At 47.1% G+C, this 22,899-nt stretch overlaps 1 protein-coding gene across 2 annotated transcripts in view; it reads left to right on the forward strand.

The window, feature by feature from the left end:
• The window catches only part of ATAD2 (ATPase family AAA domain containing 2), a 56,616-nt gene that overhangs the window by 23,447 nt on the left and 10,270 nt on the right, over positions 1-22,899 (forward strand). The window contains exons 8-23 of one of the 2 annotated variants that reach the window (XM_069731857.1): positions 879-1,005; positions 1,154-1,261; positions 1,377-1,485; positions 1,604-1,719; positions 2,360-2,534; positions 2,810-2,898; positions 6,963-7,122; positions 7,364-7,454; positions 7,573-7,884; positions 8,263-8,395; positions 11,686-11,872; positions 12,714-12,899; positions 13,130-13,265; positions 13,349-13,545; positions 13,704-13,863; positions 14,024-14,146. In XM_069731857.1, the coding sequence (XP_069587958.1) occupies positions 879-1,005; positions 1,154-1,261; positions 1,377-1,485; positions 1,604-1,719; positions 2,360-2,534; positions 2,810-2,898; positions 6,963-7,122; positions 7,364-7,454; positions 7,573-7,884; positions 8,263-8,395; positions 11,686-11,872; positions 12,714-12,899; positions 13,130-13,265; positions 13,349-13,545; positions 13,704-13,863; positions 14,024-14,146 (2,409 nt within the window). The remainder of the gene's footprint in view (positions 1-878; positions 1,006-1,153; positions 1,262-1,376; positions 1,486-1,603; positions 1,720-2,359; positions 2,535-2,809; positions 2,899-6,962; positions 7,123-7,363; positions 7,455-7,572; positions 7,885-8,262; positions 8,396-11,685; positions 11,873-12,713; positions 12,900-13,129; positions 13,266-13,348; positions 13,546-13,703; positions 13,864-14,023; positions 14,147-22,899) is intronic. The other variant, XM_069731858.1, reaches the window with a different exon arrangement.

Genomic DNA, 22,899 nt, shown 5'->3' on the forward strand with positions numbered 1-22,899 from the left:
CTCAGCCATGAAGTTCCCGGACAGGGTGCAGTGTTTGTGCTGATTCCAAAGGAGGTCTGAACGTTGCAGTTATGGAGTCAGCAGAGTGTTGGTGACTTTTCTGCCTTTTGTACCTCAGCACTCGGTCCCCCACTCTAACACTACAGGGTCTCCACTTCATGGCTGAGTTGCTGCGGTTCCTTCCACTTCTCAATAATATCACTCACAGGTGATGGTGGAAGATTTAGGAGGAAGAATTGTAATGAATGGACTTGTTACCCCAGTGGCTCCTATTACAGGCCAGCGCTGATATCGGTGAGCTCTGCATCACCAGCTGTTCTGATACATATTGGTAAATGCAGACGGCATGGCGCGGGGGGTTGATGGACTGAATGTAAAACCTGAATTCAATGAATAAAACATGTCCGAATACTTTTCTCCATATAGTGTGTGCAAAGAAAAAGTGTAGTTTTATGCACCCCTATAGCCATTTCCTTGTAACTTTCATCCTTTGTCATTATCTTAAGTAAAGTATTAGTCTAAGTAAGTTGGTACATCGCAGCTTAAATGTTACATTTCGGGAATATGTTGGAGACCTTTTTGCTTATGACTGCACAGGAACACATTTTCCAGGAGTACAAATTGTTTTTGTAAGTGTCATTCAGGTTCTTTAAGTAGGATGTTTTGACCGCCTCTGTAAATAACATGGCCCTCCATCACAAATCATGTAGCCTAGCATTTATATTGCAGAAGTGCTTTGGCCAAATGCTTTGCCGTACAGTAAACTTGCTGCCATGAATGTGGGCAGCCTGTTTCTATCTGTAGAGTCATGAGAGCATCACCCAGTGCATTTATAAGTTTTCTTGACCTGTAAAATGTTTTTTGTTTTTTTTTTCAAGCAGAACCCAGACATTATAAGAAGCGTGATATGTTTTACGCTACCTCGCCATCACCTGTCAGGAGGCGCTCATACCGCTTTGGATCTGCAGGCCCAAGAAGTCCTTATTGCAAGAGGCGACTCAACAGGTTAGGAAGCAAAACCATGCTTTTCTCATATGACTATCTACTCATCCACCATACCTCTGCTTTGGATTGAGAGTCTTGTTCTTGTTTTTCCTATTACTTTTCATAACATTTCCAAATGTACGATAATTGAAATACTTTGATGTTTTAGGAGGAGACATGCTATACACAGCAGCGACTCCACTTCTTCCTCGTCGTCGGATGATGAACAGCACTTCGCGAAGCGTATGAACCGGAGCCGCAACAAGGCCATCAGCAGGTACGAGGTTTCCTGATTGAACCTATTAGATTAGCAGTACTACATTGTGCGGACTGATCAGTATGTGTACCTTTCTGGTTATATTGTTAGATGACTTTTTTTTTTCTTCTTAAAGGTGTCTTCCAATGAATTTCTTGAGAGATGATTTGAAGGGAATACAAAAAGATCGATTGAAAATTGGGGCTAGCCTTGCTGATGTTGATCCAATGCAACTTGACACATCTGTAAGTTGAGAACTCATCATTTCTTGGTAGATTTTCACTGATTTATTTTTTGCACATTCAAGTTTTATGCTGTTCAAATTAAAAAAAAATCTTATTCCTTTACGTATTTTTTTAATAGGTGCGTTTCAGTAGTGTTGGTGGCCTTTCAAGACATATAGCCTCTCTGAAAGAGATGGTGGTTTTCCCATTGCTCTATCCAGAAATCTTTGAAAAATTTAAAATCCAACCTCCACGGTACGTAAAGTTGGGTCTCGATGGAATTTTAATGTTTTGTTCCACTCTGTACTCAACACTACCAAGTTGCATGATGACATATTTTAGTGGCTACCTTTTAGTTAATAAAATTGCACTAAGCTTCGGTTTGCTATCCCCATTCATTTTCGCACTCTGATAAGTTTAAGATTTTTCTCCGGTGAGCGTCTCACAGTAATATAGGCTGGATATGAGGTCTGTGTGTAAATGGGGTGCTGCTGTCTTCATTGACTCATTTATCAGTACAGCTTCTATCCTGCACCCTTTCCCTCTTCATATGATATTCCTCCAGTTCTGTAGACTGTTTTCTCTGCCCTCTGAGACTGTAATTACTTTCCTCCTCCCCATGCAGTGAAGATCTATTTAATGCCCCCCTCCCTTCTGCTTTCTCCAACACTGTGAGATTGGAGATAAGAGCAGAGAAACCTAGTCAGAGTGCTGACTTGATTTATAACATTTTTGCAAAATCTCTCCGATACAAAACAGAATAGAAAAACATGTTAATGAAAACCGTATACAAAGTTGATTAACTTTACATTCAAAAAGCAAATTAACAATTATGCAAAGATATATGTAAACTGCATTTACAACTTGTGCCTTATTCCGAATTCTGTTATTCCAGGGGGTGTTTGTTCTATGGTCCTCCTGGTACTGGCAAGACCTTGGTTGCTCGTGCTTTGGCCAATGAATGCAGTGTGGGTGACAGAAGAGTCGCCTTCTTCATGAGGAAAGGTGCAGATTGCTTGAGCAAGTGGGTCGGAGAGTCTGAGCGCCAGCTGCGATTATTATTTGATCAGGTAAATTATGGTTTGGGTATTTGGCCTGAGATAACAATCTTACAAGTAATAATAATTGTATACGTCCATAGGAAACGATTTTCATAACGCTTATTATAAACTGATCGTAACGGGCGGTGGCAAATGATTGAGACCCCTGCTGATTAACATGTCCAAGTAGCTTCCTTTCTATCACTAATGTTGTTGATCACCCACCATGTACAATCAAAAGATGCTAAAAGAAAAAAATGCAGCAGATAAAAAGTAATTCTTCCTAATCTCTATTCTATGCACAGGCTTACCAAATGCGTCCTTCCATAATCTTTTTTGACGAGATTGATGGCCTGGCTCCTGTACGGTCAAGCAGGCAAGACCAGATTCACAGGTATGCTAGAAAACAACCCAATTTTACCTTTTACTTTTTTTTTTTTTCTTTTATAATGCTAAAGCTAAAAATTGTAATATTTACTGTATTTATCTGACATACAGTCCAAGAGAGATGGGACTTTTTATTTAGTGCGCCCAATAAGAGTATTTTTGGTGTTTACCATAAAATCCCTTCCTCATAGCCTTCATTGGTGGAGGACGACATAGGAATCAATGGGTGTACACTGCTGCCACCAGGAGGCTACCACTGAAAATTACAACTAAGGAATAGGTCAGCCACGCTCCTGCGGAATTACACCCACCTGCAGACCCTGGACTAAACAAGCTAGTGAGAAAGCAATAGAAGGTATATGACAGTGGAGAACAGTACAGTAGAGCAGAGCAAAGAGTTATAGGCCACAAAGGAAATAAAATATCCCAAAAAGGTGGCTGTTGTGTACCCCAATGAAGGCTACTAGAAAGGGATTTTACATTAAGTACTAAAAATCCTCTTCTCGGTTGTTTGATTGGGGACACAAACGTCACAAGGGTGGGAAACCAGCAATGCCAGAACAAGATTGTAATATGATAAGGCAGATACCTCAGGCCATAACCCTGGTGACTTCCTGTAGTAGCTCCTATCTACTCCCGTCAACCTTTGTGAAGGTAAAAAGGCTGTAAAAGTTCTTGTATGGACGGCTAGGTAGCAGCCTGATGGTGAACTGCCCAGATGGAGCAAGCGGTAACTCCTGGCAGAGGCGCGTTGTTCTTAGCCGGATACAATTCCAGAATAGTAGAGCAGATGTACCAAGTGATAGAAGCCTTACAAGCCCACCATGGTTTTATCCATAAGTAGCGAAGGGAAACCTCTTGAGGTGACCTTAAAGGGCCACTGTCACCCCCCTGCAGCCGTTATAAACTAAAAGAGCCACCATGTGCAGCAGTTAATGCTGCATTCTAACAAGGTGGCTCTTTTAGTTTTGTGTTCAGGTATTACTAAAATAAAGCGTTTTGAAACTTTGCAAAAATACCTGTCTTTGTCCACGGAGGCGGGTCCTCAGCCCCCAGTTTGAAGGGTATTCTGCCGTCACTCACATTTTCAGGGGCTTTTGGCGCCGCCCCCTACGCGCTGTTTCCTTTTCAAATCCGGCGCTGTGTAAATGTTTGTGGGGCAGGCGCAGTAAGCTCTGGCGGTCTGACATCCCAGCCAGGCTTGGAGACTGCTCCAGTGCGGCCACCCACCTCGGTAATCCCTGCCCCGCACTGTTATGCATTGTGCACAGTGCGGGGCTGGGATTCCTGGGCATGCGCACTGCGCTTCTCAGCCTGTCACACAGGTCCCCCGCCTTACAGCGTCTATATACTGTTTCCACACTACTATTACTATTACATACTATTGGGCAGCACGGTGGTGCAGTGGTTAGCACAGCAGCCTTGCAGCGCTGGGGTCCTGGGTTCTAATCCCACCCAGGACAACATCTGCAAAGAGTTTGTATGTTCTCTCCGTGTTTGCGTGGGTTTCCTCCGGGTACTCCGGTTTCCTCCCACATTCCAAAGACAGGGATTCTAGATTGTGAGCCCCATCGGGGACAGTGATGATAATGTGTGCAACCTGTAAAGCGCTGCGGAATATGTTAGCGCTATATAAAAATAAAGATTATTATTATTATTATTATTATTACTGTAATCAGCAGATCGTGCCTCCTCCTTCTCTCACTAGCAGTCGCCGGGAACGAACCAACATTGGCAACTTGCCTGCTAGCTGGTGTGTGTTTTTTCTAGGTGTATTCTTTAGGTGTATGGATATGTGACTAAATTGGTGGCGAAATTTACCCAGCGAGAATGAAAGTTATATACTGATGTGGACATAACTTATACCGCACTGTGGATGCATATTGGTTATTGGGGGGCATTAGACCACACTGCAGCTGAATATACGGCATATGTGCGGCATAATGCTCGCCAATATCTCCGTATATTCAGCTGCAGTGTGGTCTAATGCCCCCCAACAACCAATATGCATCCACAGTGCGGTATAAGTTATGTCCACATCAGTATATAACTTTCATTCTCGCTGGGTAAATTTCGCCACCAATTTAGTATTTAGAATTTAGTAATTCTATCCAGCCTCGCCATATTTCCTGCATCCAAGGGAATTCGCGCAGATTTTGACCATTCTATTGTGTGTGCCGAGGAGGTCCCAAACTGTCCTATTATCAGTACCAGATCATCAGTGTATAGGACGATCCTTTCTTCCTTGTTGCCATACTTAAAGGCCTCTAGTCCAGGATTTTCTAATAAGGCAAGGGCAAACCGTCATGAAGATAACGGACATCCCTGGCTCCGTACCCTTGTGAAGCACAAAACTGCCAGATGTCCCCGTTGGCCTCACTCTGTCGGGGTTTAGTATAGTAGCATTATCCACCTAATAAGGAATAATCTGCGCAAATTAATGGCTATTGATTTTGAGGGGTCAAACCCGCTTGATGGAGGTGAGCTACTGAGACAATTGCCATCCTCGAGCGCACTGCGAGGATTTTGGCCAATATTTTTTACATCCGATGTCAGAAATAAAGTGGGTCTAAAGGAGTCAGGTAGTTTTCTTTATCTTCCTTTGGCAAAACCACTACTATGTTTTCATACATATATTTTTACAATTCCTCTGACAGAAATGTGTTATAAACTGTTTGCAAAAGACAGACTACTTCAATATATTAGTATCTTCTGCTTCAGCCCTGGTCCACAAATGTCTAAAAACCCCTTCCGACTTGAACCTGAGCAATTTGGTTGTCTGAATGGAATCAGGTTGACATCTGGAGCTCTCGATCGAAGACAAATCTGCATAAATACATCCGGGAGAAGAGACTACCTACAGACAGCCCTTCATGCTTAGGGAATCTGCAGTCCAGTAGTCCACTGCAGATATATGGACCCCCTGAGCTTGCTGCAATTTTGTTCTGCCGAGACAAGAATCTGAGATCTCTGCCATTGCTGCACGACATCGCGTTCCGCACTTATAATTGGCGGCAGCATTGTCTAACTAGATTCAGAAGAGTGGACCTCACAGCTGTTCCTGTTGATGGAGAAGAATAGAAGAGTGACCCTGAGCTTCCAGGATGTTGAGGACTACGTGATTCGGTGTTCCTGTACAATAGACCTCGGTAAGTCCGCTCCCTGCATAGAAGACAGGTGTTTTGTCACTATCTGCCAATGACTAGCAAAATGCAGAGCGGTTAAGGCAGAGGGTAGGGAACCACACAAGACCAATCTCCCTGGGAGACAAGAGGGCAAGCTGCGTGGTGTGGAAACCGAGCAAAGGGAGTTCTCAACAGCAGTAGCAATCTGCCCAGGACACTATGCAGAAGCTGGGAAATGGCAACAGGCGCCTTGGGAAGCTACTGTACGTCTGGAGAGCACCGTTTCTAGATAACAATGTCATCCACGAAGGGGATCAGACTCCCTCTTGGCACACGAGGACCATAATTGCTGCTTTGATCTTTGTGAACACTTGGTCTGTAGTGGGGAGCCACGACTGAAAATGATAAAGATGGGCGTCAAAAAAGAACAAATTCTCAGGTTTCCATGGAGGCTACAATAGAACCAGACACCAGTATGAAGCGGTGTAGTTGGGCCGTTCGTTCAACAGCTTCAAGTTCCAAATGGACTCAACAGATGGGCAAGATGAAGCGATTTGACTAAAAAACCAGTAAAGCGCCTCGGCACTGACTGACAGCAGCTCAACGTTAGGGACGGCCTGTGTCTGCCTTCTAGATGACACTAACCACTGGTTTAGTCCATCGTAGTTAGCTGAGGCCATCATTTTAAACTGCCCATATCTCTGGAAATGAGTATGGCAGAATAAAAGAAAAACGCAGGAAAATAGAGTATAAAATAAAAGCAAAGACTAGTCCATTTTTGTCTTGGGGACAGGTTCTCTTTAAAAAACCAAAAGCATCAAGTCTTTATACCCTTAATTTACTTTTATAGCTGAATTATAATATATTAGGTTACAACTATAAATATTTATGGATATTTTACTCTTGCAAACATACAATAAGATGTTTATTTTCTTTTTAACGTCAGCTCCATTGTATCCACGCTGCTGGCTCTAATGGATGGATTGGACAGTCGGGGAGAGATCGTAGTCATAGGAGCCACCAACAGACTTGACTCCATAGATCCAGCCCTTAGGAGACCCGGCCGATTTGACCGAGAATTTCTTTTCAACCTGCCAGACAGAGATGTAAGTGGTTCCCTAAAGGTACACGATGCCAAATCTGACTCTCCTCCCGGCAGGCAATCTACACTGTAAAAATGATAGACTTCCATCCATTGTTTTTTTTTTTTTTTATCTTGCTCCCTTTTGTTTTTCCTATGTTGCTAAATTTAAAAAAAAATGCAACATAGGGAAAAATGATTTTTGATTGAAAAGTGTGATTTACATTAAATTCCATTTGATTTTAACGCTTTCTGTATATTACTAGGCAAGGCTGGAAATTCTCAGAATTCATACCAAAGACTGGAATCCCAAACCATCAGAAATGTTTCTGCAAGAATTGGCGGAGAAATGCGTTGGTAGGATTTTTTATTTTTATTTTTTTTTTTTTAAATTTAGTCCTTATTATGTTGGTATTAAGCATAGCCCCGCATTTGTGGTTTTGGTAATTGATTTCTGCTTTCTCTCCCCCTGAAGGTTATTGTGGTGCCGATATAAAATCCGTGTGTGCTGAAGCAGCGCTGTGTGCTCTCCGCAGGCGATACCCTCAGATTTACACCACATCAGACAAGTTGTTGTTAGATATATCGACTATTAAAATTACTGCCAAAGACTTCATATTAGCCATGCAGAAAATTGTGCCGGCATCACAGAGGGCTGTGGTTTCTCCGGGCCAAGCGTTGTCCTCCATTATTCAGCCTCTGCTGCAGAGCACGCTACACAACATCCTGGTCGCCTTGAGGAAAGTTTTCCCACACGCAGATGAAGGACTCAAGAGCAAAGAATCCGGTGTGTAAACCGTGTTTACGAAGAGAATTTGTTTATTTTGATGACTGTGCCTCAGATAAACATGATTGTAAAATGTCCTGGATTTAATCTTATTTATTGCAGCAACAATAAACGTAAAATCCAGTAAATAATTATTTTCCTGCACCGCTTTGGGAAACATCTGTTCATAATCTCATCCTGTGGATCGTTTAATCTGCAAGTCCTGATGTAAAATTCCTAGTAATTTCGTACTCAGTGAGCAGAAAACCTTAACACAGATTGATAATTACTAATATAACATTTTCAGTAATTTATTTTGGTAGTTATTAGCCTTTTGTCGGATTTTTTTTTTTCTTTGCTAAATGGTTTTCACTTTTTTTTTTTTTTTTTTTTTTATAGCATCCTCAAGCGCCATGCTGGATGAAGACTTGCTGTACAGCGATGATGAGCAGCCCTGCATGTTTGAAAACGGGATTGTTCACAAGTCCCCCAACAACCAAAAAGAAAATCGCCCATTTCTTCACCTCAGTGTGTGAGTATTGTAACTGTAATGGATATTTGGATATAGGTAACTTTTTGTTTATCGCTTCATTGGGGGACACAGATAACTGTGGGGTGTATGCTGCTGTCGCTAGGAGGCAGACACTAGGCAAAAAAGTAAAAGTAGCTCCTCCTTGGCAGTATACACCCACCGACAGGCACAAAGCACCTCAGTTTAAGCTTAGTGTCAGTAGGAGGTAGACTTGGATCTGATCCCAGATCCGCAGTTTTCCTTTTCAGGCCACCTGTTGTGTTTTTATTAACTTTTTTCCTTCATCTTTCGAGTTCTTCTTCGTCTTCAGGTTAACGGGGTGTAATTTCTCACCCTGGTTTCCCACACTTATGCGACCGAGAGAGCAGTGTGTTATCACCCACATCGCCCACTCTTGGAACCGCAAGGCAGGACCTAATCCCTGGTCACCTTCACGGGTGTTCAGCGTGATTCCCGGTGGCCGGTCCTAGCCTTTTCCCCACCCCTCTCCTCGGAGAGGGCTGGGAGGAAGACAGTGGTCACCAGTGGTGGCCTTCCCCCTTCTTGTAAGGGGTTGCAACCATCTTCTGCACCGTCTGGAGACGGTGTGGGAAGGAGGATTATTCATACCAGTGACCTCCATCCACCCGGGGGTCTCATCAGTGAAGAGGACTGGGAACTCGCCTTACAGGTATGTATGATCCCCTCCCAGTAGCTAGACAGGTCCAGCATTGCTAGCCCTTCACATGTGGGACAGGGTGGCGGTAATATAGTAATCATCACGCAGCTGCGGCCATTTTTCCCTGGCCGGCCTCAGACCTGGTGGCCCACACTCCTTCCCTTTTTTCCTGGCCGTGCCTCCTCCCGGTTTTCTCTGACTGCTCTTTTCAGCCCAATAGCAGGGCTTGTCCCCTGCCTCAGCACACGTCTTCTCAGCGCACTTTCTCCCATCACGAAGCTTCCTCTCCCTGCGAGTACAAAACCCCGGCGATTCAGCCAATCAGAGGGTTACTTTCACTTTACCTCACCGGCTGGCATTTCAGTCACGCCTACCGCAGCGCCTCGTGCTTGCTGTGACACAGCACAGCGAATGCTCTATTACAACTTGTGCCTCAGCAGATTGCATCGTCACTGCCTGCTCTCCCTCGGCATCAGATCTCTGCACATCTACCACAGGGGGACAGAGTCACACAGCACTGCTGCTCATCGTTGATATCAGGTAGGCTCTGCCTCTGTCTTTCAGTCCTGTGTCTTCGACCAAATATAACATGGGGCAACCTGGACGTCGACCTGATGGCATCTCGGTTGAACCACAAGGTTCCTCAGTTTGTAACCAGGTCGCGAGATCTGCTAGCCATCGGTTTCAATGCTCTAGTAATCCCATGGTCCCAATTCCAGCTGCCTTCTCTTTCTGCCTCTACCATTGATTCCGAGAGTCGTGAAAAAGATAAAGGCAGAAGGAATTCCCGTAATCCTGGTAGCTCCAGACTGGCTCAGAAGGATCTGGTACACTGAGCTAGTTAACATGCACATGGATGCCTCCTGGAGGCTCCCGGACCGTTCAGATCTTCTCACAAGGCTCCCTCTTACACCAGAGTTCAGACTGAGTTTAACAGCATGGCCGTTGAGGCCGCAGTCCTGAAGAAGGCTCTTTTTTCACATCAGGTCGTTCAGACCATGATCAGAACAAGAAAACCAGCATCCTGGCTTATCTATCACAGATGCTGGAAAGCTTTCTTTCAGTGGAGTGAGGACAACAATTTGGTCCCCATGTCCTTTTCCCTGTCTTCCTTCCTGGGTTTTCTCCAAGCGGGTCTTGACCATAGTTTATCACTCAGTACCTTTTTAAGGGTTAAGTTTCCCATTGTCGATTCTTTTCCAACGAAATCTGGCTTCTTCCCAGGTAAACTGTAGATCCATGGGATCTTAACCTTGTTACTGGTGCACTTCAGCACACTCCTTTTGAGCCCATTCAAGACATTTCATTTTCTCTCCTGTCATGGAAGGTCGCCTTTTGGTTGCCTTTACGTCCATCAGGAGAGTCTCTGAGTTAGTGGCATTATTCTGCCGATCTCCGTTCCTGATTCTGCATCAGGATAAGGTGGTCCTTATACCCGATCTCTCCTTATTATCTAAAGTGGTCTCTTCATTCCACATTAATGAAGAAATTGTCCTTCCTTCTCAGTCCCTCCACAAGCTGGATCTGGTTAGAGCCTTCAGAGTTTACCTTTCAAGAACTGCTCCCTTTCACACTCTGATTCCCTATTTCTCATCTCCAAAGGTCGTCGCAAGGGGCTTCAAAGTCCACTATTGCCTGTTGGATTCGTTAGGTGATACTGGAGGCATAACGCGTTCAGGACAAACAGCCTTCTCTGGGGGTAAAGGTACACTCCACCCGGGCAGTGGGAGCTTCCTGTGCAGTTCGTCACCAGGCCTCGACTTACAGATTTGTAAGGCCATGACCTGGTCGTCTTCGCGAACCGTTTCGAGGTTTTACAGGGTTCATACCCATGCCTAGTCTGATGCAGGCCTAGGGAGGAAGGTGCTGCAGGCAGCAGTCGTGCATCGACTGACCTGAGTCCTCTTTTCTTTGCATTCTTTGTTTCCCACCCTAGGGACTAATTTGGGACATCCCATGGTTACCTGTGTCCCCCAATGAAGCGATAGAAGGATTTTTGGTCCTCACCGTAAAATCTTTCTTGGAGTCTTCATTGGGGGACACAGCACCCTCCCCAACTATTTGTACCTCTATTGGGTCTATGTGCCTTTGTTGTGGGTTTGGTACATAGGTGGAGTTTTGGTTGCTTCTCCTACTGCTTTTATGCTTTTACACTAACTGAGCTGCTTTGTGCCAGTCGATGGGTGTTTACTGCTAAGGAGGAGCCATTTTTGCTTCTTTTTTTTTTTTATGCCTAGTGTCAGCCTCCCAGCGACCGCAGCATACACCCATGGTTACCTGTGTCCCCCAATGAAGGCTCCAAGAAAGAATTTTACGGCGAGTACCAAAAATCTTTCTGCATAATCTAAGGAGTGCAGCTGGATTGGGGGCTAATGGCTCTAGCAATTCTCTTGGCTTCAGAGCTGCACTTACAGGCTCGATTGGAAAAAGCTTGTAAGCACTGCACATAATGCACCACCGATAAGAACTGCAGTGATTGCTGAGGACCCATTCAACAAGCAGTAAACAAAAATCACTTTGTTTTAATAACTAATTTACTTGTTTTTACGAGCGTTTTAAATGTTAACAAACACGAGACCTACTCTATAAATTACATCAATGTATGAGGAATAATTCTGACGTTTTATTGCAGTAATGCAAATCAACAGCCAACATGTTACAGACCCAGGATGCTGCTTTCGGGATGTCCTGGGCTCGGTCAGGGGACGCACTTGGCTCCAGCCGTCATTCACGCTTTGGAGAAGTTCACAGTATACACATTGGACTTGGCCGTTCTTTTCGGTGTCAGTATCGTGTCTCCAGAAGAAAACTGTGCACAGGTAATGACAAGAGTTTTTATGTAGGAAATTGCAAGGATTTTGCCTTTGTAAAGATAGAGATGAAATTTTAAAACCTTAAGCGCTCCATACTTTTTTTTTTTTTTTTTTTCATGACTGAAAGATGCCTGCTAAATGATTGCTGAATCATCTATCTCCCATACACCGAAGCGCTTGCTTTGTTGTGGCTTTGGGGATGTATGTGGGTCTCCCCATTTCAGTGGATAAACAGCAGTGATCGGAGCTAGCTCCTGTTGCTACCGTTAGTTTCAGGAGCTGGCTGTAAAACACAGCAGACACAAGCCCTCTATGGGGCAAGCTTAACCCCAAAGCTCTCATGATATATCCACCCCTGCTAGATGATGTATCAACAGGATTAAGTTGTTTTTTTTTTTCTTTTTGTGTATAACTATTGAGTAAAGCTAGGTTCATACTGCGTTTTAGGTGTCTGTTAGATGGACTACATTACACCGCGGCATAACGTGGTGTAACGCAGTCCGTTAACGCCGCCATTAATTCCTGTGTCGGAAGCATTGCTAGCGCAAACCCACAATGGGCGTGCGCTAGCCATGTGCCGTCATTGAGTGACGGACCATGGGACGCGGGCTGCAGCGTTTCCGGGTCTGTCACTGCTAGTGCAGATGGAGCATATGCTAGCTCTATCTGCGCTAGCGCAATGTCATGTCGGCACTTGCGTTAACAGCAGCCCGTTAACGCATGTGTTAAACGGGCTGCTGTTAATGCAATGTGAACCTAGCCTTAGATCTTTTTTTTCTTCAGTAGGTCATTTTATTGAAATAATGTAAAATTGCACGTATACTTTTCATCCTCCCTTTCTACATAGCTTTTCCGTGAGGCAAAAAGAACCGCCCCGAGCATCCTGTATATTCCACACATTCATCTGTGGTGGGAAACGGTGGGCTACACGCTGAAGGCAACGTTCATCACTTTACTCAAGAACATCCCATCGTTTTCTCCAGTTCTTCTTCTTGCAACTTGTGATGTCAATTATGGCGATCTGCCATCTGAGGTAAATAAAGAAAACTTATAGATGCTTGCCCTCTCCATTAGGCACAATCCAGACCACAATTTCCCATACAGTCTCCTGTGTACACCGAGGGGGTGTATCTGGAAATATACAGTGTACTATCTTTAGATGTTTATGGGATGATATTTATGCCTGAGATTTAGTTAATTTAATTTGTTTGTGTGGTTACAGCAAAAATCTCCATTCAAGATCTTTATTTTTACTCTACATAGCTTCAAGAACTGTTCCTAGATGATTATGGTGAAGTTTTTCACGTTCCCCTACCCAGCCAGAAGCAGAGAAGAGCTTTCTTCGAGGATCTTGTCTTAAATCAAGCTGCCAAACCTCCAACTTCAAAGAAAAAAGCCGGTTAGTAAAATCTGTGGCTTTTTGTATGTAGTCCTTCTTGGTAGGTTATAATCTTGATGTGAATGTGTTTTTCTGATTATTAGTTCTGCAGGCCCTGGAGGTTTTGCCGGTGGCTCCCCCTCCTGAACCACGGGAGCTGACGCCCGAGGAGTTGAAAAAACTGGAGGAACAGGAAGAAGACACTCTTCGTGAGCTGCGACTCTTCCTTAGAGATGTAACCCATAGGTTGGCTATTGATAAACGCTTCAGAGCTTTTACAAAGCCAGTGGACCTAGAAGAGGTAAATGCATTGAAGAATATTGGTGCTTGTTTGGGTGACTGTGCATGGGCCGGAGGATAACCGCTGGCAGAACACCGGTCTCTGAATTCGTTTTGGTTTGGATTTTTTTTCCCATTAAATTCCAGTTTCTAAAGCAATTTTCTATATTCTTTTAACAGGTTCCTGACTACGTGACAGTGATCGCACAACCGATGGACCTTTCCACTATTATAAGCAAAATTGATTTACATAAGTATCGAACCATAAAGGAATATTTAAAGGATGTAGATCTGATATGCAGCAACGCCCTCGAATACAATCCAGACAAGAACCCTGGGGGTAAGCTTTCACTTATGTTCTGGTGTGGGAATGGATCAAGCTTTAAATTCAGTCTCCCCTCCACACCTAAAACACTGGTGGGAGAACACATGTACTATAGACTTTCTTTAGCAAGTACGTATGTTTAATTGAGTCATGGTGATCTTTTATCCCTTTTTAGACCGTTTAATCCGCCACAGAGCCTGCGCTCTAAGAGATGCTACGTATGCAATAATAAAGCAAGAGCTGGATGAAGAATTTGAGAAACTTTGCGACGAAATTCAGGAATCTCGCAAGAAGAGAGGTAATTTTTGCACTATGTAGATAAGTGCAAATTTTTTTTTTTTTTTTCGTGTGCCAGCTTTAAAGGAAACCTGCCACCAGTTTTGGCCGATATGAGATACGGTCATCACCTTTCAGGACTGATGTACAGCATTCTATATTGCTGTATATTGACCCCCAGCCTGACCTGTAATAGAAGAAAGATTTTTTTACTATACTCACCTGCTGGGCAGTCTAATTCAAGGGTGTCCATGTTCTTGGTCCGGCACCTCCCTTCTTACAATCGCTGTCCTCCTTGGTTTGTGTGGGTGATTCATCCCCTACGTTATCTGCACAGTCTCCTCAGCATCGCGCTCTTGCACAGGCATACTTCTCTGCCCTGTTTGATCTTTCCATGTGCCCTGCTGTACTTTGCTCTGCCCTCAACAGGGCAAAGCAGTACTCCTGTGCTGAAGCGTTATGCAGTGGGACACTGAATGACGTAGGGACGTGTCATCTACACGGAGCAAGGAGGATGGTGATTGTAAGAAGATGTGAGGCACCACACCAAGAAGAGCAACACTCTTCAGACCAGACTGTCCCCCAGGTGAGTATAATTTATTACTCTGTTGCCTCATTGGGGGACACAGGACCATGGGTGCTATGCTGCTGTCCACTAGGAGGTGACACTATGCATAATCTGAAAAAGATTAACTGTGGCTCCTCTGCAGTATACACCCCTGGACGGCGTCAGCCTTCTCTAGTTTTTGCTTAGTGTCGCATAGGAGGCACACCTAAAAAAAAATTCACTCCGTTTTTTCCCAACGGGATTACAGATGAAGAAAAGGGGGTCTCCTGCGAGACTCTCGGCATGGCTCCTTCCTCGGCCCCATATTACGGGGTGCCCGGTTGAAGTCGAGATGGCTACTCCCCATTTCACTCCTTCCCCAGTCCCTCGGGTGCTGGTTCGCAGTAGAGACCCACCCTCCTTCCCCAATTCCTTTTTGTTTCTAGGTTGAGGTCGAGGCGAGAATAAAGGCCCCTGAAGGTGACAGCAGCACCCTCCCTAATCCCCCTCTGGGGGCATTAGGTTGAGACGCCTCAGGTAGGGCCTGTACAGGCAGCACTCTACAGCTCCCAGCAATAGGCCAGCACACTGCGCCTGCATCCAGGGACCCCAGCCCAGCTGCGGGCTCCTGTCGGTGCTGGGGGGGGGAGTGCAGGCAGGCATGGCACAATAAAGACAACAGGGCTCCCTGCGTCCCTGTCTCTGCGGCAGCACCAGCTCTACAGTGCCTCAGGGGGACCCCTCAGAGGGCCCCCCTTGCGCTTATAGCCCCACCACTATCCTGCCTTTAAATCCGGGGGAGGGGGGTCCGGTCCAGATCCGAATCCCTTCCCCCAGACTTACGCATCGGCAAGGATCCTCTCTGGGCATCAGGCATGTAATTTAGGCCGTGACTTCGGCCTAGCTGAAGAAGCCGGAATACGCCCACCCCCCCACCCGGATGACAAATATGCCACTCTACAGTGTCATAGAGGGGGCAGATCGACAGAAAGGGCGCGTTTTTTCACAGCTCTGCCACCATTTTTCAGCTCTCCGCCCCTTTCTCCCCCTTCCTCCCCCTTCCTCTTCTCGGCGGCCATTTCTGCTCCAGGACGAGGATTAACCCTGCATCTCCCAGTCAGCAGGACCAGGCCAGCCAGTCTCCGGGGGGCACAGAACTGTGGATCTTCGGCGCTGGACCTAGGGTCAATCTGGTGGGGTAAGATCACAGCTGGGGTTTTTACTCGGCTGTGAATCCATATTCCCTATAAGGCTCCCCTATAGGTTCCTCTGCATAGCTACCCCTGAGGGTCCCCTGCATAGCCAGCCCTTCTGCACTCTGTGCACTATGCTGGGCTCAAGGTCCATGAGAATCAGGCAGGACTGCTATTATGCATTCTGCACAGCCTGCAGGACCGCTCTCCCCAGTGGCAGCACGTACCCGCACTGCCAGGACTGCATCCAGACTACTGTGTCAGAGCCCCAAGAAGCCCTTACCAATGCTTCGGTGTCTAATGCCACGCCGGAATGGGTCACTCAGATGTCGCAATCTATGACGCAGTCTATAGATAACCTCACCTCCACATTGCTTCAGGCTCTGCAGAGTCATGCCTCGGCTATGATCGCTATCCAGCAAAGGGAGGGCTTGACTCAGGGACAGGACGACCCTGACACATCCTCGTCTAGGTCAGGACGCATGCGGACCCATAGGTCAAGTTCATCTGCGTCATCCCATAGCACACGGTCATCCCCTTCTAAGGAGAGACACCGTAGTTCCAGGTCATCTAGACCGTCCCCTTCCAGGGGCAGACAATGCAGATCTCCGCAATCCCCGACCAGAGAAGGCCTCCACCCCAGCTCACCTTCCGAATCCTGTGTATCACTGAGGCATCCCCTGCTGGGTATCTGTGAATCCGACTCAGACAAGGAAACGGAGGGGTCCCGATCCCAGTCCCTCCTAGCAATGCAGCGCTAGTTGAGGACATAATCTCTTCCATCCATCGGGTGCTGGACATTTCTGATCCGCCACCAGAGGCCCCAGAACACAAGATTTCCTTTGAAGGAGCTCTGAAGCCGCCTAAGGTTTTCTCTAACCACCCAGAGTTTAAGGCGATCCTTAAAAAGCAGCTCTCACAGCCTGAGAAAAAAAATTCGCTAATCGCAAATATCTGGAGGCAACGTACCCCTTCCCACGGAAGGACACCAAGGAATGGACAGATCCACCTGAAGTGGACCCCCCAGTCTCTAGGCTAGCAGCACAGTCCCTCCTTTCACTGCCAGATATCTCAGGGACTCAGCAGATCGGCAGGTAGAACGCATGGCTCGTTCAATTTTCAAGGCTGCAGGGGCATCCCTGGCTCCCATGTTCGCTTGAGTTTGGGCTGCCAAGGCCATTTTGGCCTGGGCCAAAAATTTACAAGCTGGCCTCCAAGCATTCGCTCCTGAGTTGTCGGACCAAGCGGTTCAAATAGCAGTTGTAGCAGATTACATGCTTCATGCAGCTCTGGATTCAGCAAGGGGTGTAGCTGGGATAGCATCAAACGCCATCACAATTCGGCATATCCTCTGGCTGCGGGAATGGAAAGCGGACGCAGCCTCAAAGAAGTCCCTCACGCACCTCCTACCTCAGTGGGCGACTCTTCGGGGGAACAGTTGGACACGATGATATCCAACGCCACCGGGGGTAAGAGTTCCTCTCTTCCCCCCCAACTGAAACCTAAACGCACTTACAAGAAGAGTAAGCAAACTCGATTCCGATTCTTTCGGAACTCCTCGGGCTGGTCCGTCTCGCGTCCAGCACAAAATCGTAACCGTTCCCCCACGCAGGGACAACTCGCGTTCGACGCAAAGGTCGGACAAGACCTGGCAGTCAAAAGCAGGCCAGTCTAAGCCCAGAGGAGGAAAATCTCAGACTTTCTCCTCATCATGACTCACGGACTCTGGAAGACACCACATCTGTAGGTGGCCGACTTTTGCTCTTTCATCAAGTCTGGCTGCCTACTACAGAAGACAGGTGGGTCAGGGAACTAGTGTCTTCCGGATACAAGAGAGTTCACCTCCAACCCACCGGACCGATTCTTCCTCTGTCCCCCCAAAACCACCAGCCAAGGCTCGTGCCTTCCACCAAGCGGTCTCCTTGCTTTTTTTCAAGCAAGAGTCATAGCGTTGAAAAACTGCATCCACTGCCCACGTTATGCACAAATTCATTGTCTTTCCCCCATCTCACGCGACCCCCCCCCCCCAATGAACCTATCCATTACAGTAAACGGCTGCCCACTCTCCCCAGTCCCACAAGCTCGCTGTCTCGGGGTAATCCTTGAGACTGATCTCTCCTTCAAACCACATAAGCCCTTTCCACTTCCTTCCGCCTTCAACTCAAAAATATTTTGCGGATCCGTACATTCCTAAACCAAGAATCTGCAAAAACCCTAGTCCATGCCCTCATCTCCCGCCTCGACTACTGTAACCTCCTGCTCTGTGGCCTCCCCTCTAACGCTCTCGCACCCCTCCAATCTATTCTAAACTCTGCTGCCCGACCAATCCACCTGTCACCCCCCCCCACCCCCGCTATTCCCTGGCCTCTCCCCTCTGTCAATCCCTTCACTGGCTCCCCATTACCCAGAGACTCCAGTACAAAACCTGTCTCCTCCATACATCTGTGACCTCGTCTCCTGGTACTTTCCTGCACGCAACCTCCGATCCTTACAAGATCTCCTTCTCTACTCCCCTCTTATCTCCTCTTCCCACAATCGCATACAAGATTTCTCTCGCGCCTCACCCCTACTCTGGAACCCTCTACCACAACATATCAGACTCTCGCCTACCATGGAAACCTTCAAAAAGAACCTGAAGACCTACCTCTTCCGGCAAGCCTACAACCTGCAGTAACCGATTGACCAAACCACTGCACGACCAGCTCTATCCTCACCTACTGTATCCTCACCCATCCCTTGTAGATTGAGCCCTCGCGGGCAGGGTCCTCTCTCCTCCTGTACCAGTTATGACTTGTATTGTTCAAGATTATTGTACCTGTTTTTATGTATACCCCTCCTTGCATGTAAAGCGCCATGGAATAAATGGTGCTATAATAATAAATAGTAATAATAATAGTACCGGTCCCCACGGCCAAGTGCTTCCGAGGGTTCTACTCCAATCTATTCGTAGTTCCCAAGAAAGGAGGCAGCGTACGGCCCATACTGGACCTAAAACAGCTCAACAAATATGTACGGGTCCGTCACTTCCGCATGGAGTCCCTTCGGTCCATTATTGCGTCCATGGAGAAGGGAGAATATCTCGCCTCCATAGACATACAAGACGAATACCTGCATATACCTATTGCACCCGCCCATCAGAGATTTCTCAGGTTCGCAATCGACTAGGACCATTAGCAGTTCGTGTCTCTCCCGTTCGGACTCTCCACGGCTCCCAGAGTGTTCACCGAAGTCATGGCAGCCACGATGGACGTCCTGCACTCCAGAGGCATAGTAGTCGTTCCATACCTGGACGATCTACTCATCAAGGCTCCCACCTTCAAGGACTGCGAGCTCAGCGTCTCAATCACTTTCGACACGGAGTCGCATGGGCTGGTTAGTGAACCTACAAAAGTAATCACCAACACCGAGTCACTCTAACCTTCCTGGGAATGCTATTCAACACCTCCAGGGGTCTAGTGCTCCTTCCCAAGGACAAGGCACCCTCCTCCGCAAACCCCCTCAATCTCTCCAGTTTGCCATGAGTCCTCGGCAGGATGGGGGCAGCAATAGAAGTGGTCCTATTTGCCCAGTTTCACCTCAGGCTTCTCCATCTAACCATCCTCAAGTCCTGGGACAAGAACCCTTTCTCTCTCGACAGGGAGTTCCGGCTAACGTCGTAAACCAGGAGATCCCTGCACTGGTTGCTCAAGCCAACCTCGCTAGCAAAGGGGAAATCCTTTCTCACAGGTCAATGGAAGGTTCTGACCACCGATGCGAGCCTGACTGGTTGGGGTGCAGTGCACCCACACCACAGGGCAAGTGGTCCCCAGTGGAAGCGACCATGCCCATCAACATCCTGGAAATTTGTGCCATCCTCCTGGCAATGAGGGCCTTTTATCACTTACTGGCAGCCTCTCACATCAGAAAACAGTCGGACAATGCCACTGCTGTGGCATATGTGAATCACCAAAGGGGGACCCGCAATACCCGGGCGATGCGAGAAGTGTCACACATCCTCCACTGGGCGGAGGACATGGGGTCGGTTCTCTCGGCGGTCCACATTCTGGGTGTGGACAACTGGGAAGCAGATTTCCTCAGCCGACAAGGAATAGACTCGAGAGAGTGGTCTCTCTATCCCGAAATTTTTCGCCAGATCTGCCATCGCTGGGGGACCCCGGATGTGGACCTAATGGCATCCCACTTCAATGCCAAGGTCTCCAACTTCATGCCAGAACACTATCCGCGGTCGCTCAGAGCAGACGCTCTGGTTCAGGACTGGACCCAGTTCCAGCTTCTGTACATTTTTCCACCTTTCCCCCCTGATATCCAGAGTGGTGAAGAAGATCAAGCAAGAGGGAGTTCCAACCGTCCTAATTGCGCCGGAGTGGCTCAGACCTACATGGTACGCCGACATTGTACAACTTACAGCAGACGCCCCGTGGCGCCTACCCGACCGCCCAGATCTTCGATCACAAGGCCCGTTCTACCACCAGAACTCAGCGGCTCTCAATTTGACGGCGTGGCCCTTGAGACCTGGGTTCTAACCCAGGCAGGGCTCTCGCAGGACTTCATTGGAACCATGATCAGGGCACGGAAGCCAGCCTCTGCCAAGATTTATTACCGTACCTGGAAAGCTTTCTTTACCTGGTGCAAATCTCGTGGCCAGACCCCACTCCCTTATTCCCTCCCCAAAGTACTTGGTTTTCTCCAATAGGGTCTGGAGGCCAGGCTTTCCCTGGGCTCGCTTAAGAGCCAGGTGTCAGCTCTCTCAGTGCTTTTTCAGAGACGCATTGCTAACAAGCCGCAAGTAAGGACTTTTCTTCAGGGGGTTTCCCGATTGATTCCCCCCTACAGACGTCCACTAGATATGTGGGACCTCAACCTGGTCCTGACAGCATTGCAGGGACCACCTTTTGAACCCCTTAGGGTACTCCCACTCTGTCTTCAATCCCAGAAGGTGGTCTTTCTGGTGGCAATCACCTCGCTACGCAGGGTGTCTGAACTGTCAGCACTCTGCTGCAGATGGCACTTCCTGGCTTTTTCACCAGGACAAGGTAGTTCGTTGTACGGTCCCATCCTTCCTTCCGAAGGTTGTGTCCAACTTCCACCTCAATGAGGAAAGTTCACTGCCATCCCTTTGTCTGGTTCCGGTTCATAGAGTGGAGAAGGCTCTGCATATGCTTGGCCTCATCAGGGCATTGCGTATGTGTCTAGGACTGCGTCCTTCCGGAAGTCTGATTCTCTTTTCCTTTTTCTGGAAGGCGGCCGCAAGGGTCTGCCAGCTTCCAAAGCTACCCTTGCCAGGTGGATCAAATCCACCATACAAGAGGCCTACCGCCTTAAGAATTCTCCTCTTCCAGACGGTATTACGGCACACTCTACACGGGTGGTAGGGGCCTCCTGGGCCATTCGGAACCAGGCTTCGGCACAACAAGTGTCTAAGGCGGCCACTTGGACTAGCCTACACACGTTTACTAAACACTACAGAGTTCATACCCAGTCCTCAGCGGACGCGAGCCTGGGTAGATGTGTTCTGCAGGTGGTGGTGCCCCAAGTGTTGGGGCCTGTCTGCACAATATTCGTCCATTGCTTCCCACCCGGGGACTGCTTTGGGACGTCCTGTGTCCCCCAATGAGGCGACAGAGTAAAGGAGATTTTTGTGTACTCGTCGTAAAATCTTTCTCTTTGCCTCTAATTGGGGGACACAGCTCCCACCCTGTTGCCCTTTCCGGGCTGTTGTTACTGTTGAGTTCTCATGATGTTTTCTTGAGCTCGTACATAGTTGCCTTCTTATAGGCATGGTGGTTGTTCTTGTTACGTTCCTCCTAATGCTTTTGCACAAAACTGGAGAAGGCTGACGCCGTCCAGGGGTGTATACTGCAGAGGAGGAGCCACGGTTAATCTTTTTCAGATTATGCATAGTGTCGCCTCTTAGTGGACAGCAGCATAACACCCATGGTCCTGTGTCCCCCAATTAGAGGCTAAGGCTACGTTCACATTTGCGTTGTGCGGGGCTGCGTCGGCGACACAAACGCATCGTTTTGCGACGCATGCGTCCTTTTTTGCCGGATTTTGGATGCAAAAAAAATGCATCTTGCTGCGTCCTCTGCGCCCTAACGCTTGCGGCAAAAGACGCATGCATCGCAAAACGCATGCAGACGCATGTCCATGCGCCCCCATGTTAAATATAGGGGCGCATGGCGCATGCGTCGCCGTGGCTGCGCCCGACGCAGCCCGGCAGAACGCAAATGTGAACGTAGCCTAAGAGAAAAATATTTTACGGTGAGTACAGAAAAATCTTTTTTCTTCTCTTACAGGTCGCGTTGGAGGCAGAAATACAACATTATAGAATGCTGTATATCAGCCCTGAAAGGTAGTGGCCGCATCTCATATCGGCCAAACCTGGTGGCAGGTTCCCTTTTAATTAAAGGAGTGATGTAGTAAGATGCTCCAAATTCATTGAGGTGCACGCTTCCTAATGAGTTTTTGCACTTCTTGTAACCGGTTTAATTTATGCCACTATTGTGGCGTAAATTGTGTTGCATTTTTACACACTGGGTTTGCTTCGTTCTCCCCACCAAGGGCGCACCAAGAGTGTCGTAAAAATTTCAATTTCAAAATTTTGCCAATATTTTAAGGAGTTTAACACCAGAAAGCTGGTGAAGCTTTCTGTAGATCCGTAAACTGCGTGTTTGGCTCTGCAAGGAACCAGAAACAGAGCCACAACGCTGGATCCCTTTTTAGGGAATCGTACTGCAGTGTCTTCACCTCAACATCCACAAATCAAAACTTTTTGATGTGTGAATGATTATTATTATTTATTTATATAGCACCATTAATTCCACGGTGCTGTACATGAGAGGGGTTACATACAGAGTTATAGATATCGTTTACAGTAAACAAGTTTACAGTGACAGACTGGTACAGAGGGGAGAGGACCCTGTCCTTGCAGACTCGCATTCTATGGTGATACACACATACACACACTCTTTAGACACATTATTCAACTAGTATGGGGTATGTGAACTGCAGAGATCTTTGTACATTAATTCTTAA

The sequence above is a fragment of the Ranitomeya imitator genome, chromosome 6 (genome assembly GCF_032444005.1).
Source record: "Ranitomeya imitator isolate aRanImi1 chromosome 6, aRanImi1.pri, whole genome shotgun sequence".
Classification (NCBI taxonomy): domain Eukaryota; kingdom Metazoa; phylum Chordata; class Amphibia; order Anura; family Dendrobatidae; genus Ranitomeya; species Ranitomeya imitator.